Here is a 16,540-nt window from a genome sequence, read left to right on the forward strand (position 1 = left end):
TCCCTGACCTATCACCTTCATCCCCTCCCCCACTCACCTATTGTACTCTATGCTACTTTCTCCCCACCCCCACCCTCCTCTAGCTTATCTCTCCACGCTTCAGGCTCACTGCCTTTATTCCTGATGAAGGGCTTTTGCCCGAAACGTCGATTTCAAAGCTCCTTGGATGCTGCCTGAACTGCTGTGCTCTTCCAGCACCACTAATCCAGAATCTGGTTTCCAGCATCTGCAGTCATTGTTTTTACCTCGTTAATATCCCGCTTGACTAGTTTCTGTCATGCGAGCAATTTAAACTTGCCCCCCCCTAGAATGTCAGAGTTCAAACATGATCTGTGCAGCCTCTGCATTGGTTATGTTTGAACTTATAAGGGTCTCTGCTGCAGATATTCTCTATGATTGTGTAACGCTTAGACTTATGGGAGGGGACTGTGTAGAAGGATTTAGATCATGTAATACTGTATGGGAAAAGTACTGTGGATGTTTATGAACTGAAGTTTGTTTGGCATACTCTCACATAATTGGATGGATTGCATGCTGAGCCATCCAACTAGGTGCTGGTAAGGTCAGAGTTAAGGAAACCTATAAGGCTAGCAAGTCAGCTGCATTTCCTGCAATCCCCCCTTAACCTGGAGGAGGTGGAGGGCGTGGGTGGTGTCACGAACGTAGGTGTTAAGGAAACCTATAAGGCTAGCAAGTCAGCTGCATTTCCTGCAATCCCCCCTTAACCTTCTCATTTATTTTCAATGGTGAAATACTGTGGTTTGTTTTGAACACACTAACTGTACTCCTGTAGGTGAAGAATATGTGTTGTTGCTTTGCAGTGAGAGGTGTACACTCTATTGAGCTGCTCGGCAGAGAGTCACACCATCTCTCCAAATTGGCCACAAGTATATCACAGAATATATCATTGAAACTGCAAAGAGGATGAACTTTACTAACAAGGATACTTTATGTGTTTTGTGTGAGTAGGAATCAATGAGAAGGGAGGTCGTGAAAATAAACAAAGGACAATACAAGCTATAGGGTAAAATCACCATTGTACCAGAGGATCATCGGACAGCTCTCTCTTTAGAAAGAGACAATTAGTGGTAAATTTTACCCGAGAATCACCATGCCTCAGGTAAGGTTCAAGGTTGGGAAGGCAAGACACTTCTGGTAACCTCAGCCAGTACAGGAATTGAACCCACGCTGTTGGCGTCACTTTGCATCAAATTTAGGGGAAGCGTCTGGCTTCTTTCTTCCTTGTCAGGAATGAAATATCTTGCATTCATCCCAAAAGCTTCTTGCCCTATCTATTGCCACTCCTGTATATGATTTCTACATATTAAACAAAAAGTAAAACATTGGATTGAGAAATAATACAGAAGTTTGTACAAAATGCCTGGTCATGTTTGCAACTTTCTGACTTCCTGAGAATGGAGGAAGAATGGCAGGATGCATTATATTTGACAGATAGTACATTTAATTGATTGCAGGCCAAATAGATTGGTGTCTTATGCCAGCAAACAACTGGACACAACATGTGCTTTTAAAAATAAGGTAAGGATTGCTAAAATGCTGTGCATTTCTCTCTGATTCTTAACAAAGCTTGCAGTGTTACCCTGGTTAGGTACAGCAGATTCTAGAAATCTGAAATAAACCTTTGCCAGGACAACAAATTTCTCTTAAATTTGATCCTTTTTCTTTTCAATTCATTCATGCGATGTGAGCATTGTTGACAAAATCAGCATCCCTAACTTCTCTTGAGGAACAGGATTGGCACAAAGATTAGAAGGAACTCGCACTCTCAGTAAGTGATATCTCACTGCAGGGGATAGATCTGCCGCATGATTTCCAAAGCTGTAACCTGAAATGGGATTGGAAGGAGGAGTGCAGGTTGCCTTCACTATTCTACTCCCAGTTATTTCCTCAGGTAGTGGAATGGCCAACAACTTTTGAAGTTGTGCTGGTGCCAAATAAATCGCCCATTTGACCTCAGAACTCAATTAGCATATTATCAAATTATGCACTAGGAACACCAAATGAGCTGATCTCTCGCTATTGTCAAATGTCAACCACAATCACTACTGAGGGAGTAGAAACCCTCTCAGCCCTGTTTGGATTATACAAACCCTATAGTTTGGAAAGCAGAATTGCTTTTGAAAATGGACTATGGCGATTCAAGAAGGCAGCTCATCACCAAAGTCTCAAGAGAAACTACAAATGAACAATAAACGCTGGCCCAGCTATCGATGCTCAGATCTCATGAGCGAATAAAATGAAAATCAGACTGCAATTGAGAAACTGGGTCTTTGTCTCTGAAAGCTCCTGCAGCCCTACAACACTCAGAGATCTTACTTGTATCCACTTTCCAGTTCCCTGTGCACCCCAATTTTCTGTGACCTGGTTTCAAATTTTATTTGATCAAACTTCTTTTGGGACATTTTATTACATTAAAAGCGCGAAAAGAATATTGATACCGTTACAGGAAAAAATCTAAACAGACAGGGTGAAAATCTCCACCTGCTGACTGCAAGGATCTTGCTCCTTAATCCAGTTATTTATATAGGAAGCTAGTTCTCTAAGTTCACACTAAGTTGACAATCTCAAAAGTAAGCAGATGGATCGTGCGGGAATTGGTAAATTTCCCAATATTTGATGTGTTATTCAGTAGAAATTGGGCCTTCGGTTATATTGTAAATGGAGCTCTACCTTGTGTCTAATGATGATTTATTAGCAAATGCCTGATGGAAATAGACTTAAAGTAATATCCTTCAGATTCTTCACCTCGAGAAACAATATCCTGGGCAAAGAAAAGCCTTGGCAAGACAGTGTTGGATTCAGTTTCAGTAAATGTTATCTTAAAGTGCAAATGTTGAAAAAGGATACAAAAGGACCTTTCCACACGTGGAGGGGTCACACTAGCTCATAAAATGAAAGTTGTGTTGACACTCATGCTTTACAATGTGTGAATAAGTAAAGAGAAAATTTGTTATAAACTTAAACTTCTGAAACAGACGGTGTCCTTTAACGTAAGAAACAAGTAACATACAAATAAGAACTTACTTCCTTTTAAATAAATTTCCAAAGTGCTTCACAAAAGCCCTTTGTCCCACATTGGGTGGTGCTTGGGGTGAAAGAGGCAGGTTTTAAGGAAAGCCTTCAAACGGGTAGGTAGGAGTTAGTGGAGAGATGGAGCAGTTAGGGAGAGAATTCCAAACTATGGGTCCATGACAAAGGCATGGTTGTCACTGGTGGGAAAAGGTGTGGGGAACATACTGTTCATCTGTCCTTAGTTGTTGCCTGACCTGGTAAGTGTTTCCAACACTTCAGTCATAGATACATACAGCACCGAGATAGGTCCTTTGACCCAAACTAGTCCATGCCAACCAAAACGTCCATCCACACTAACCCCATTTCCTGCACTTGGCCCATATCCTTCTAATCCTTTCCTGCCCATGTATTTGTCCAAATGCCTTTTAAATGTTGTTAATGTGCCAGTCTCAACCACTTCCACTGACAGCTCATTCCATACGCGTACCGCTCTCTGTGTAAAAAAGTTACCCCTCAGGTTCTCTTTTACTCTTACCCCTCCCACCTTAAACTGATGCCCTCTAGTCCGCGATTCCCCAACACTGGGAAAAAGTTTGAGTGCATTCACCCTATGCATGCCTCTCATGATCGTATAGACCTCAATAAGGTTCCTCCTCAGTCTCCTAGGTTTGAAGTAAAAAGGCCTGGTTTATCCAACCTGTTCCTATAACTCAGACCATTGAGTCCAGTCAACATGCTTGTAAATTTCTTCTGCATTCTTTCCAGTTTAATAACATCCTTCCTATAGCAAGGTGACCAAACTGAACTCCAAGTGCGGCCTCACCAGCATCCTGTACAGCTGCAACTTCCCAACTTCTTTATTCAGTGCCCTGACTGATGAAGGCCATTGTGCCAAAAGTCTTCTTCACTGCCGTGTCTACCTGTGGCCCCACTTTCAGAGACCCGTGCATTTGAACTCCAAGGTCCCCTCTGTTCTACTACACTCCTTAAGGCCCTACTATTTACCATGAAACTCCTACCTTGATTTGACTTTCCAAAATGTAAGACTTCACACTTATCTATATTGAACTCCATTTGCCATTTTTTTCAGCCCACTTCCCCAGCAGAACAAGGGCCTGCTGCAATTTCTGAGAACCTTCCTCACTGTCCAAGGTACTACCTATTTTAGTGTTATCAGTAAACTTACTATTCATGCTTTGTACATTCTTATCCAAATCATTGATATAGATAACAAACAGCACCGATCCTGAGGCACTTCACTAGTCACAGGCCTCCAGTCCAACAAGCATCCTTCCACCATTACCCTCTGCTTCCTACCATCAAACCAATTTTGAATCCAATTTGCCGGCTTATCCTGGATTCCATGTGCTCTAACCTTCAAGAGCAGCCAATCATGTGAAACTTTATCAATGGCCTTACTGAAATCCATATAGACCTAGTCTACCCCACCAATGTCAGAACCTGCAGTATCCACAGTGTAATGCTCTTTTTTCTCCATTTCTTTACTTATAAGAAATAGGAGCAGGAGTAGGCAACCTGGCATGTCAAGCTGCTCCACCATTCACTAAGATTATGACTGATGTTTTTGTGGACTGCACTCTCCATAACCCTTAATTCCTTTACTGTTCAAAAATCTAACTATCTTTGCCTTAAAAATATTCAATGAGGTAGCCTAAACGGCTTCACTGAGCAGGGATTCCACAGATTCACAACCCTTTGGGTGAAGAAACTCCTCCTCAACTCAGTCCTAAATCTGATCCCCCTTATTTTAAGGGTACGCCCCCTAGTTCTAGTTTCACCCATAATATTACAGAGTAAGTGATATTGTTAAAAAACACATGCAATGAACCCAGCAGTCAAAAACCTCAGCTGCTTTCTTGAGGTACTGTATTTGAAATTGATTGGTAGATACTTGTGAATTATGTACCAAGTATGAAAAAACTGAAATCCTAAATTAGAAGGATTAGCCGTGTAGACAGAAGCTGCAGCAGAAGCTTCCTGTTTAAAATTGCACTGTCATCTCTTGAAAAACAGATGTTCTCAGAAACTGGGGCCCCCTTCTGCACATTTTAACATCAGTCAAGCTCAACATGGACATAAATGAACCTAACCAGTGAATAATCTTTCAATAAGACTGCAAATACATGTGATTTTCTGCTTGCTGGAGGCAGCAAAACGGTGAGTTTGCCATGGAAGAAACTTCCCCTCTTCTTGTTATTTCTGCAATTAAGTTCTGGATGAGAAGGTCTATGTGAGACTACCTTGACTCACCACTCAGAATTAAGATGGATAATTAATTAAGGGGTACAAAGTGCCACCTCAACAATCATCTGCCTCCACAGTGAGTGAGAAAAGTGGCTAGTTTCCCAATTTAGAAGCCATAGCAATCTGCCTGCCGGCTCTGGAAGGGGGGGTATCCAATTGCCCCAATCTGGGTGTGGGGATATCAGAGATATTAGCCTCTGAAAGCCATCCCCTGCCCTTGCCTCTGAACCCACTAAAACCCACTTTCCCTGTGAGAGAAAGAGAAATATCTTCTTGTTGCGGCATTCCCTGAGAAGGAGGCCACACATGGTAGATTTCAGGATTCAGAACTGCTGGCCTCCGACTGTCCAGCAACCTCTGGTGATTCAGATCTGAGAACAGGGTGACACCCCTGCCCTTGCTGGTTCTCAGCTCTTAATTTGCAGAATTATGGGTGATCTGTAAATTACCATGCCATTGGGACCAGCATTGTTACTCACCAGGTAACAATGTTAGCTCTCTCAATATTTTAGCTCTCTGAAGTTTTTTAAAAAGAGTAGAAAATCATGGCCAGTGATCAAAGGTTCACTGTCTCTTCAATATTTATAACACAACTCAGTACAGAAAGCTCCAGTTTCAATGACCATCTATAGTTGGATTGGCCAGACATAACGAGCACCAGTAAAGGACTCCAATAAGGGCATAGGAGTATTCATTCATATGGTTATGTTTTCTGTTTCTAACCTGCCAAGAATCCTTTGCCGACAAATTCATGGTGACCTCACAAGGCTTGCATCATTCTCCCACTCTGTTCTTTTTCAATGTTAGTTACCTCTTCAGCTCATTGTCTAGTTCTATTCACTATTTGGTTGATGATGATTCACCGAATTTATCATCCTTCTTCAAACTACATGCCTTTCTTTGTGCCAGTATTCCTCCCACAGTCCCAATGACTGAAACACTCTATCTTCATCCTCAGATTGTCCTTCAATGCATTAGTGAAATAGATTGTTTCTTTCAACTTTTGAATTTTTTTTACGTGTTGCCTTAATCAAGCAACCTTAATAATTTATGATTTGGAGATGCCGGTGTTGGACTGGGGTGGACAAAGTTAAAAATCACACAACACCAGGTTATCGTCCAACAGGTTTAGTTGGAAGCACTACCTTTCGGAGCTAGTGACAATAATAAATCAAATCAAGTCTTTGACATTGACCCAGCTCCCTCAGACTGCCAGGATGTCTGACAACTCCTGTTTTTTATCTGGTTAGCCTGGGCTCCCTGATTGGACCAAATTAACAGCCCCAATCAGGGAACTCATGTTCTGTGGCATCCACCTGACTGACCTCATTAGAATCACTACAGATTCAAGGAAAATAAATCTATTGTGGTTCTGTTCGCCGAGGTGGGAATTTGTGTTGCAGACGTTTCGTCCCCTGTCTAGGTGACATCCTCAGTGCTTGGGAGCCTCCTGTGAAGCGCTTCTGTGATCTTTCCTCCAGCATTTATAGTGATTTGTATCTGCCGCTTCCGGTTGTCAGTTCCAGCTGTCCGCTGCAGTGCCCGGTATATTGGGTCCAGGTCGATGTGCTTATTGATTGAATCTGTGGATGAGTACCATGCCTCTAGGAATTCCCTGGCTGTTCTCTGTTTGGCTTGTCCTATAATAGTAGTGTTGTCCCAGTCAAATTCATGTTGCTTGTCATCTGCGTGTGTGGCTACTAAGGATAGCTGGTTGTGTCGTTTCGTGGCTCGTTGGTTTCGTGGCACACCAACTAGCCACGAAACGACACGACCAGCTATCCTTAGTAGCCACACACACAGATGATAAGCAACATGAATTCGACTGGGACAATATTACTATTATAGGACAAGCCAAACAGAGAACAGCCAGGGAATTCCTAGAGGCATGGCACTCATCCACAAATTCAATCAATAAGCACATCGACCTGGACCCAATATACCGGCCACTGCAGCAGACGGCTGGAACTGACAACCGGAAGCAGCAGAGACAAATCACTACAAATGCCGGAGGAAAGATCACAGAAGTGCTTCACAGGAGGCTCCCAAGCACTGAGGATGTCACCTAGACAGGGGACGAAACGTCTGCAACACAAATTCCCAGCTCAGCGAACAGAACCACAACAACGAGCACCCGAGCTACAAATCTTTTCACAAACTTTGAAAATAAATCTGATAAAGATCTTTGTAGTGAGAAGACAAGAACTCAAGAATCAGAGGTTTGGATATCGATGTGCATAACTGACAAATAGCTAGTGACATATAGAAAAATCAAAAATTAAATTGTAATTAAAAGTGTAACATTAACCTTTTATCTTAAGAGGCAAGGACACAAAAGAAAAGGAAATTATGTTCCAGGTGAACAACACTTGGCCTATGCAATGCTGTGTTCAGCTTTGAACAATCTTCTGCCGAAAGGATATACTGACTTGGAAGATGGTATTTTACAAATTCACCAGAAGGATACCAGGATTAAAAGATTTAAAATTAGACTTATGACATTCAGGATTAAAATTAGGAATTACCATTTCCTCAGAAGGGTAGTAGAAATCTAGACATCTCTCCCCAAAAGGCTGGGAGTCAGGTTACATGAAATTTACATGACACTAATCATATAGTTTTGTTAAGTAAGACTGGTCTTCAAGGAAATTGGGAGAAAGACATGTGGATAAAGTACAGACCAGGCATGATCCATCTAAATTACAGAACAGACATAATGGGATGAATGGCCTCCACAAGTTTCTACGATTAACCCAATAGTGGAAAAGAAGCAGTAACCAAAGTTTATTTCATTCTAATGGATTGAATTTTCAAAGCTTTGGTGCAGTAAGAATTTACAGGTCTCAGGTCTCAGAAGAGGGATTGAAATGCACAATCTTCTGGTTGGTGATTCAGAACCAGAGGATCACCAACATTAATCAATGTGAAAACACCTATTTTTATATTAACAAAATCAAGCTGAACTTACCTTGTTTTTAATCATCCACTTCACAAAGAGGTTATCATAAGGCTCATTCTCTTCCACCTTGGAGATATCCACATCTAAAGGGAACATTGTGCAAATGTTAAGAAGAATTGATTATTTCATTAGTTAGATGGCATTTTTCATGGTGGCATTTTTCATGTCTTTGAGACGCCGCATCAAATAGAAACAAACATTGACCAAACAGATCTAGGAACTCCAATACTCTTAAGTTAAAAAAAAAGCACTTGTGTACACACCAAATATAGCTTCATTGCTGCATATTGATTTCTGAGTGTAGTAATGCAACATACAACCCAGCTCTATATGCTCTGAAGGTTCACCCATGTAACCGTGTGAACCTTGGCAACAAATGCCAGTTGCATATTCAATGTGAGATACTGCGTCATTGTCCTTAAGTTAAATAGCCATTTTCTCAGAATAACAAGTGTCAGGGGAAGGACCTCTGCCCTTGCTTTGTAATCAAAAAATCATTCAACCACTGCCCATAGCTGAGACCTGTCAAATCTGTTTGCATGAGGGATCATACAACAACTGTGCTAGTTTACATGGATGAATATACCAGCTCCTGACTGGAACTTGCGTTGTCTGGCCGTTTTGTTTTAATGTCTTCCAGCACTTGGCATCCGGCCCAGTAAATGGTGTGGGTCTTTCGTTCACACAATCTCACAACCTTCTGAGTAATCCAATGGCGAAGCAAAGTAACAGACAACCACCCACTGACAGACTGTCGTCAGCAGTGTACCCTTGGATCGCTTTCAGGTCAGAACTGTGGACCCATTTATCTTGCACCAAGTCTCGTAATTTGTTGAGTCTAAGATCAGACATGAATATACGGTGGGTCTAATCCAATTTTCCATTCATAACAAAACTCCTCTGTTACTTTCGTAGATCATTCAAGAAATGGAAAGAAATATTTCAAATCCAGCTATGTGTCACAGCTGGCATCAGTACAGGATCGAGGTACCTGAGGAAAGTTCAGTGGTGGTGTTGAGTTACTAAATGCTCAGCGCTTTTGGAGAGAGGGGAACGACGGGGAAAAGCACTTACCTAGTGCGGAAATATCGACAATCATGAAGTAACCGCCTTCGGGGATGATTGGCTTCATCCTGACAGTATGGAGAAACTTGGCCATGCGGTTGCGCTTCGCTTCCAGCTCACGAGGTAGAGACAGGAAGTAGCAATCCTTATCTGTCAGGCGGCCATATTCCTTCCAAATACCTTGGGCAACAGCTTCCTGTGTACAAGAAGATGACAGATAGCCTCAATTGGGGTGCTTCACTGCATTTTCCCAAATAGGCCCAGTTTTGCAGTTTCAAAAGCTCACAAAAGGCTCAGCGCAAATATGAAATGAAATGTACAGCTCAGAAATAGGATATTTGGCCCAACAAGGCCTCCTGCGACCCCTTTTATGTTCACATTAGGAGGAGTAGGCCGATCAGCCCCTTGAAATTGCTCTGACATTCAATAAGATCGTGGCTGACTTGATTACTCTGCCTTCCCGCCTAACCTTTCACCCCATTGCCCATCAAGAATCTACTTCATCCTTAAAAGTATTCAAAGACACTGCTTCAACTGTCTTTTAAGGAAGAGAGTTCCAAAGGCGTTTGAGAGAAAACAAATTCTCATCTCTGTCTTAGGTGGATGTCCCCTAACTTTTAAACAATGATCACTTAGTTCAAGATTCTCCCATCAGAGAAACATCTTTTCCACATTTACCCTGTCAAAACCCCTCAGGATCTTAGATGTTTCAAACAAGCCATCACTTTCTCTTCAAAGCTTCAGCAAATAAAAGCCTAGTCTGTCCAACCGTTGCTCAGAGATAACCTTCTCTGAATTTCTTCCTGAAATAAGGTAACTGATACTGTACATAGTAATACACAAGGGGAAGCGATGGTCAAATGTATGTTAGACTAATAGTGCAGGAAATGGTCCGGGGACCTAGGCTTGAATCTCATCACAGCAGACAGTGCAATTTGAATTGAAAACATCTGGAATTAAAAGTCTTATGATGACCAGCGTCAATGAAAAAACAACATCTGGTTCACTAATGTTCTTCAGGGAAGGAAATCTGCTGTCCTTCCTTGGTCTGACCCTACATATGACTCCAGACCCATGCCAATGCTATTGACTCTATGAAATGTCCAAGCAAGTCATTCAGTTATACTGAATCAAGGAAGCAATGGCCTCGTGGTATTATCGCTGGATTGTTAATCCAGAGACCCAGGTAATTTTGGCAGATGGTAGAATTGGAATTCAACAAATATCTGGAATGAAGAGTCTAATGATGACCAAGAAGCCATTGTCAATTGTTGGAAAAACCTATCTGGTTCACTATTGTCTTCAGGGAAGGAAACTGCCATCCTCCCCTGGTCTGGCTTTCATGTGACTCCAGACCCATAGCCAATGTGGTTGACTCTTAACTGCCTCCAGACAATTAGGGATGGGCAATAAATGCTGGCCTTGCCAGAGACACCCTCATCTCATGAATGATTTTAAAAAAAGAAACTCTACAAAGCCTAAACAAATGATATCCAATATCAACTAAGGCACTAGAAACAACAGGCCAGTAATCCCTCCAAAGTCCTCCTTACCAACAGGTCTGGGAGAGCTGTCTCACAGACTAGTCAGATAACAGTCTAACACAGTCATACTCATGGTATCATATCTTACAGACAATGTCCCAGACACCACCATTGCCATTCCTGAATATATCCTGTCCCACTCGCAGAATTGACCACGAATACAGTGGTATATAGGCAGGAGGGAGTTGTCTTGGGAATCCTCAATGTTCACTCCAGACCCCATGAAGTCTCAAGTTATCAGGTCAAACATGGGCAAGGAAAGCACCTGATGATTACCAAGCACACCTCAGCTGATGAATCGGTACTTTTCCATATTGAACAACACTTAGAGGAAGCAGTGAGGATGGCAAGGATGTAAACTGAGCTCTGAGTGGGGGATCTCAATGACCACCACCAAGAATGTTTTGGTAGCAGCTCCATTGCTTGAGATAGGTCGGAAATTAAAGGACATAGCTGCTAAACTGGGTCTGCAGCAGGTGGTGAGAAAACTAACAAGAGGGACAGCATATTTATCCTCATCCTTACCATTCTGCCTGCTACATCTGCCCATAACAGTCTCGGTAACAGTGACCACTGCACTGACATTGTAACGAGGAAGTCCTGCCTTCACAGTGAGAATACCCTCAAACATATTGTACGTCACTACCACTGTGCCAAATGGAACAGACAGTAAACAGATCTATCAATGCAAGACTGGGAATTCATAAGGCACTGTGGCCCATCAACAGCAGCAGAACTCCAACACAATCTGCAACATCAAGGCCTGGTATATCCCACACTTAATCATTACCCAAAAGCCATGGGATCAACATAAATGGAGAGTGCAGGACAGCATGCAGGAGCAACACCAGGCATACCTAAAAATGAGGTGTCAACCTGGTGAAGCTATAAAACAGGACTACTTGCATGCCAAACAACATAAGCAACAAGTGATAAAGAAAGCTAAGCGATCCCACCCAATCCATGCCCCTCATGATTTTATAAACATCTATAAACCTCCAGGGAAATAAGCCCCAGTCTATTCAGCCTCTCCAGTGCTGAATTAATTAAAATAATTAAAACTATCCAGTGCTGGCAACATCCTTCCAAATCTTTTCTGCACCCTCTCAAATTTAACAACATCCTTTCTATAGAAGGGCAACCAGATTTATACAAAGTATTCAAAAAGTGGCCTTACCAATGTCCTGTACAACCACAATGTGACGCCCCAACTCCTATACTCAATGCACTGACCATTGAAGGCAAGTGTGCCAAACACTTCTTCACCATCCTGTGTACCTGTGACTCCCCTTTCATGAGACTATGTAGCTGCGATCCCCAGGTCTCTTTGTTTAGCAACACTCCCCAGGGCCCTACCATAAACTTTATAAGTTTTCCCTAATTTGCCTTACTAAAAATGCAGCACCTGACATTTATCTAAATTAAACTTGATCTGCCAATCCTCAGGTTACTGGCCCATCTGATCAAGGTTTCGTCATACTCTGCGATAATCTTCTTCACTGTCCACTATTTGATCTATTTTGGTGTCATCTGCAAACTTACTAGCCATGCCTCCTATATTACTGCTTCACAATAACCTGCTCACTGATGCCCAGTTTGGGTTCTGCCAGGGCCACTCAGCTCCAGATCTCATTACAGCCTTGATTCAAACATAGATTAAAAGGTTGAACTCCAGAGGAGAGATAAGAGTGAATCTCTTGACTGACTGTGTCATCAAGGAATCCTACTGAAACTAGAGTCAATGGAAATAAAGGAAAACTTATCACTGGTTTGTGCATACCTGACCCAAAGGAAAATGATTGTGGTTATTGAATGTCAGTCATCTCAGTCCCAGGACATCACTGAGTAGTGTAGTGTCCAAGGCCTAAACATTGTCAACTGCTTCATTAATGGTCTTTGCTCTATCATAATGGCCAATGCTCAGCAGTATCTTTGACTCCTCAGTTACAGAGTAGCCAATGGGAATGCATCAAGACCTTGACAACATCCAGATTTGGGTTGAAAAGTGGCAAGTAACATTTGTGCTACCCAAATGCCAGACAATGACTATAATCAACAAGAAAGAATCTTACCCTCATCATTTGATGTTCAATAGCATTATCATCACTTCATCTTCAATTACAAACATCATGGGAGGTACCACTGTTCAGAAATTTACTGTGGCTACAGGAGCAAGTGAGAGGCTAGAAATCTTACAACCAGTAAATTACTGGAAGGTCTGCCCATGACTGAGGGGCACAAAATGGTCAAAGGCTGCTCATGGTTAATGCAGCAGAAAATGGCTGATAGAAGTTAAAGGGCTTGCAAAAAATATTTGTTTAGTGTGGTCTTCAAAAGTAGAACAGCAGTAGTTCTGTACACTTAAGGTTACTGGATTGAGATAGAATCCGCAGTTGCAGTTGCTTATGCATAAGGCATAGATAAGAACATTTCACACTAGTTAGTTATTTCTCTTGAACTATTTATCAATCTGTTAGAATACTAAGAGTAGGTTTCAGTTAAGATTCTTCAGATAATCATAGATATGGAATCCAAAGTAGTTATAGATCCACCTATATACAAAAAAACTAAAAGCATTAAAGTGAAAGATTCAAACCACTCTCAGACAATAAGAGCAGCTCCCATATCAATAAAGGGAGATAAGAGAGTCTGTTAATATCATGAAACCGTGGAGAACCGGCAATGGACGACAAGCATGTGTATCTCTTTCTGGATCAGTGGTGCTGGAAGAGCACAGTAATTCAGGCAGCATCCAACGCGCAGTGGTGCTGCTCGTCGAATGCTGCTCGTCGGATGCTGCCTGAATTGCTGTGCTCTTCCAGCACCACTGATCCAGAATCTGGTTTCCAGCATCTGCAGTCATTGTTTTTACCCATGTGTATCTCTTTGTCATTCAGTGATATGATTTGCTTAATTGGAAACACATTAAAATTGTTGACTGCAGCAGTACTTCCTTTGGGTTAAGGACTATCAACAGTTAAACTATGTCAAGTAAATTTCTGAGGCAAGCTTGACAGTATAAGATGCTATACCAGAGAGCCAAGGATAACTTAGCGCTGCTGACCAATAGCAATTGCTGGGGGGTGGGTGCACACTCTAACTTTAAACTATAAACGTTAAGACACACTGAAGCTTTGTGTGTGCCATATTGCTCTGGAGAAATGAAGTTGTACCGAAAATAAAGCTGCAATAAAAAGTTATCTGAAACCACTCCGCAACTCGGACTCTTATTGGAAAATGAGATCTAACACTCACCTCCCAACTCTCCAAAACCTGTCCACCATTTGAAAGTCACAAATCAGGAGTGTGACTGAATATTCCCCACTTGCCTGAATGTGTACACCTCTAACGACTCTCAAAAGGTTTGATACCTGAGTGTTAGCTGACACCACACCTTTAAACATTCACTCCTTCCACCATTAATGCACAGTAGCAGAATTGTGCACCATCTGCAAGATGTACTGCAGAAATTCACCAAAGATTCTCAGACGACAAATTCTAAACTCACAACCACCATCTAGGACAAGGGCAACAGATACACTGGAATATAACCGATTGCAAGTTGCCCTCCAAGCCGCTCACCATCATGATTTGGAAATATATTGCCATTTCTTCAGTTTCAATGGGTCAAAATCCTGGAGCTCTCTCCCCACCTATCATTGCAACTTGTTACTTCTTCCTCATGTACTTAGTTAGCTTCCCTTTAAACATATTTATACAAGTCAGACCATCCATTTCATGCAGTACTGAGTTCAAAATTCTAACCATTTTCTGAGTAATGATGATTCTTCCCGAATTGTTTTGTTTCTCAGTGACTATCTTAAACTTATGTTGGAAACTATTATGTTCATTGCATAACAATTTAATGGATCAGTGATTTGGAGAATATAGAAAACATAATTCTTCAGGTTTCGATCAGCTTCTGGATTGTAAACCAAATCAAATAATTTTCAACTCAACATGTGCATTCATGCCTTGGAATAGAACCTTGAAAAACATTTCAAAACTGTAAGGGAACAATCTTCTTCTCATGCAGAACAACATGTGGATGGAGTACATATTTCCTCAGGTATTGAACAATTATGTCTAATGCTAAGATGGCTAACTTTACCTCAAGTCTTTCTATACCCTCTCATAGACTTTCCTTAACCACCTATCAACACAGATCAATCAATTTAAGGACTTAGAGAGAGGTGGGAGAAACAAAGTCAAAATGTTCAGGAAATGTTGTTAAACAAAATAATCTACCCAGTAGAAACCCACATGCCCATGTGAGTTTCCTCCAGGTCCTCCGATTTCCTCCCATAGTCCAAAGGTGTGAAAAACTTGGCCCGTTGTATCCAGAGATGTGCAAGTTTGGTGGAATGGCCACGGTTAATGCAGTTATGGGGGGAGGGGGCGTTTGGGTCTGGGTGGGATGCTTTTCAGAGGATCAGTGCAAACCCAATAGGTTGAATGGCCTCTATCTGCACTGTAGGGATTCTATGATATGAGGTAATTCACTTGTGAATGTATATATATGTTGATTAATATTTATGACAAGGAGATAAAAAGTGTTCTTCTAAAGCGCATTAGGATCCTGGAGCAACCATATGATGTTGTCATGGAACTGTACATCATGAATATAAATTGACCAAGCAGGTGGAATTAGAACACTCTGAACTCTCAAACTCTGCTCCAGGCGAGACTACAGCATGGACATGAACAGCTGAAGATATATTAGTCCTTACCTCACGTAATTATAAGCCAGAGTCTGGTATATCTATGACTAACTACAGCAGTACTTAGTTAATGTATAATGGATATTGTGTTCTTTTGAAATCTAAACCTGAAGATAGCCCATGACTTTACAGGCAGGTCAAGGAGAAGGTAAAGAACTGAAACTACATGAAAGAGGAATAGTTTAAACAGGGCTCAATTATGCTTTTTTTTAACTCTCCCTCAAAGCATAACTCATCTGACATTCTAGCACAAATGAAGAGATCACGGGTTGTATCCAACAGTGACTGGAGCTTGCAATTGCAGCATGAATCTTCCAAGAGCATCAACTACTGCCAGGTTTCTGCCCTCAGACCTACTTTATTAGCCTGCATCTGCCCCCCACATTTCTGGGCCAAACTACAGATACCACAGGACCAGGAAATGGAGAGCAAATCTTCAGTCCAGCTGAATCCTCACAGTAAGACTGTCAAGCAATAATTGGTGATAGGTTAAATCATTGAATAACACACTGATTAGCTTAAACGCCTTTTTAGTAAATTAATAAATAAATAATGTCACGTAAGTGAATAAGGGATGATGTAGATGGGTAGGGCTACAAAGTGGATGGCAAGGAGACAGAGTGACAAGATTGGGTAAGGGGCCACAGTGGATATGGTGGCTTGGGGAGACATTAGGGCGTATTTATCATTGACTGCTTTTAGTTCCTCTAAATCTTTCCTGGCCAACTATTAAGGCAGAAACAAAAACAAAACTGCAGATGCTGGAATCCAGAGTAGACAGGCAGCAGGCTGGAAGAACACAGCAAGCCCCCAGGCAGCATCAGCTGGTGGAGAAGTCGACGTTTCGGGTATAACCCTTCAGGCAAGTCTGAGATTTCAGAGAGTAGGAGACATTTTTGGAGGGATTAAGTGCCAAGTAATTGCCCATCACAAGTTTAAACATCCCAGACAAT

General features: G+C 41.7%; 1 protein-coding gene across 5 annotated transcripts in view; it reads right to left on the reverse strand.

Annotated features, from left to right (window-relative positions):
- Positions 1 to 16,540, reverse strand: part of LOC122554159 (kynurenine--oxoglutarate transaminase 3-like) — an 82,712-nt gene that overhangs the window by 5,660 nt on the left and 60,512 nt on the right. For all 5 annotated transcript variants that reach the window (XM_043698735.1, XM_043698734.1, XM_043698737.1 and 2 more), the window contains 2 exons: positions 9,332 to 9,518; positions 8,267 to 8,340 (listed from right to left, as the gene is read on the reverse strand). In XM_043698735.1, coding sequence (XP_043554670.1) covers positions 8,267 to 8,340; positions 9,332 to 9,518 — 261 coding nt within the window. The remainder of the gene's footprint in view (positions 1 to 8,266; positions 8,341 to 9,331; positions 9,519 to 16,540) is intronic.

The sequence above is a fragment of the Chiloscyllium plagiosum genome, chromosome 11, assembly GCF_004010195.1.
Source record: "Chiloscyllium plagiosum isolate BGI_BamShark_2017 chromosome 11, ASM401019v2, whole genome shotgun sequence".
Taxonomy (NCBI): Eukaryota; Metazoa; Chordata; class Chondrichthyes; order Orectolobiformes; family Hemiscylliidae; genus Chiloscyllium; species Chiloscyllium plagiosum.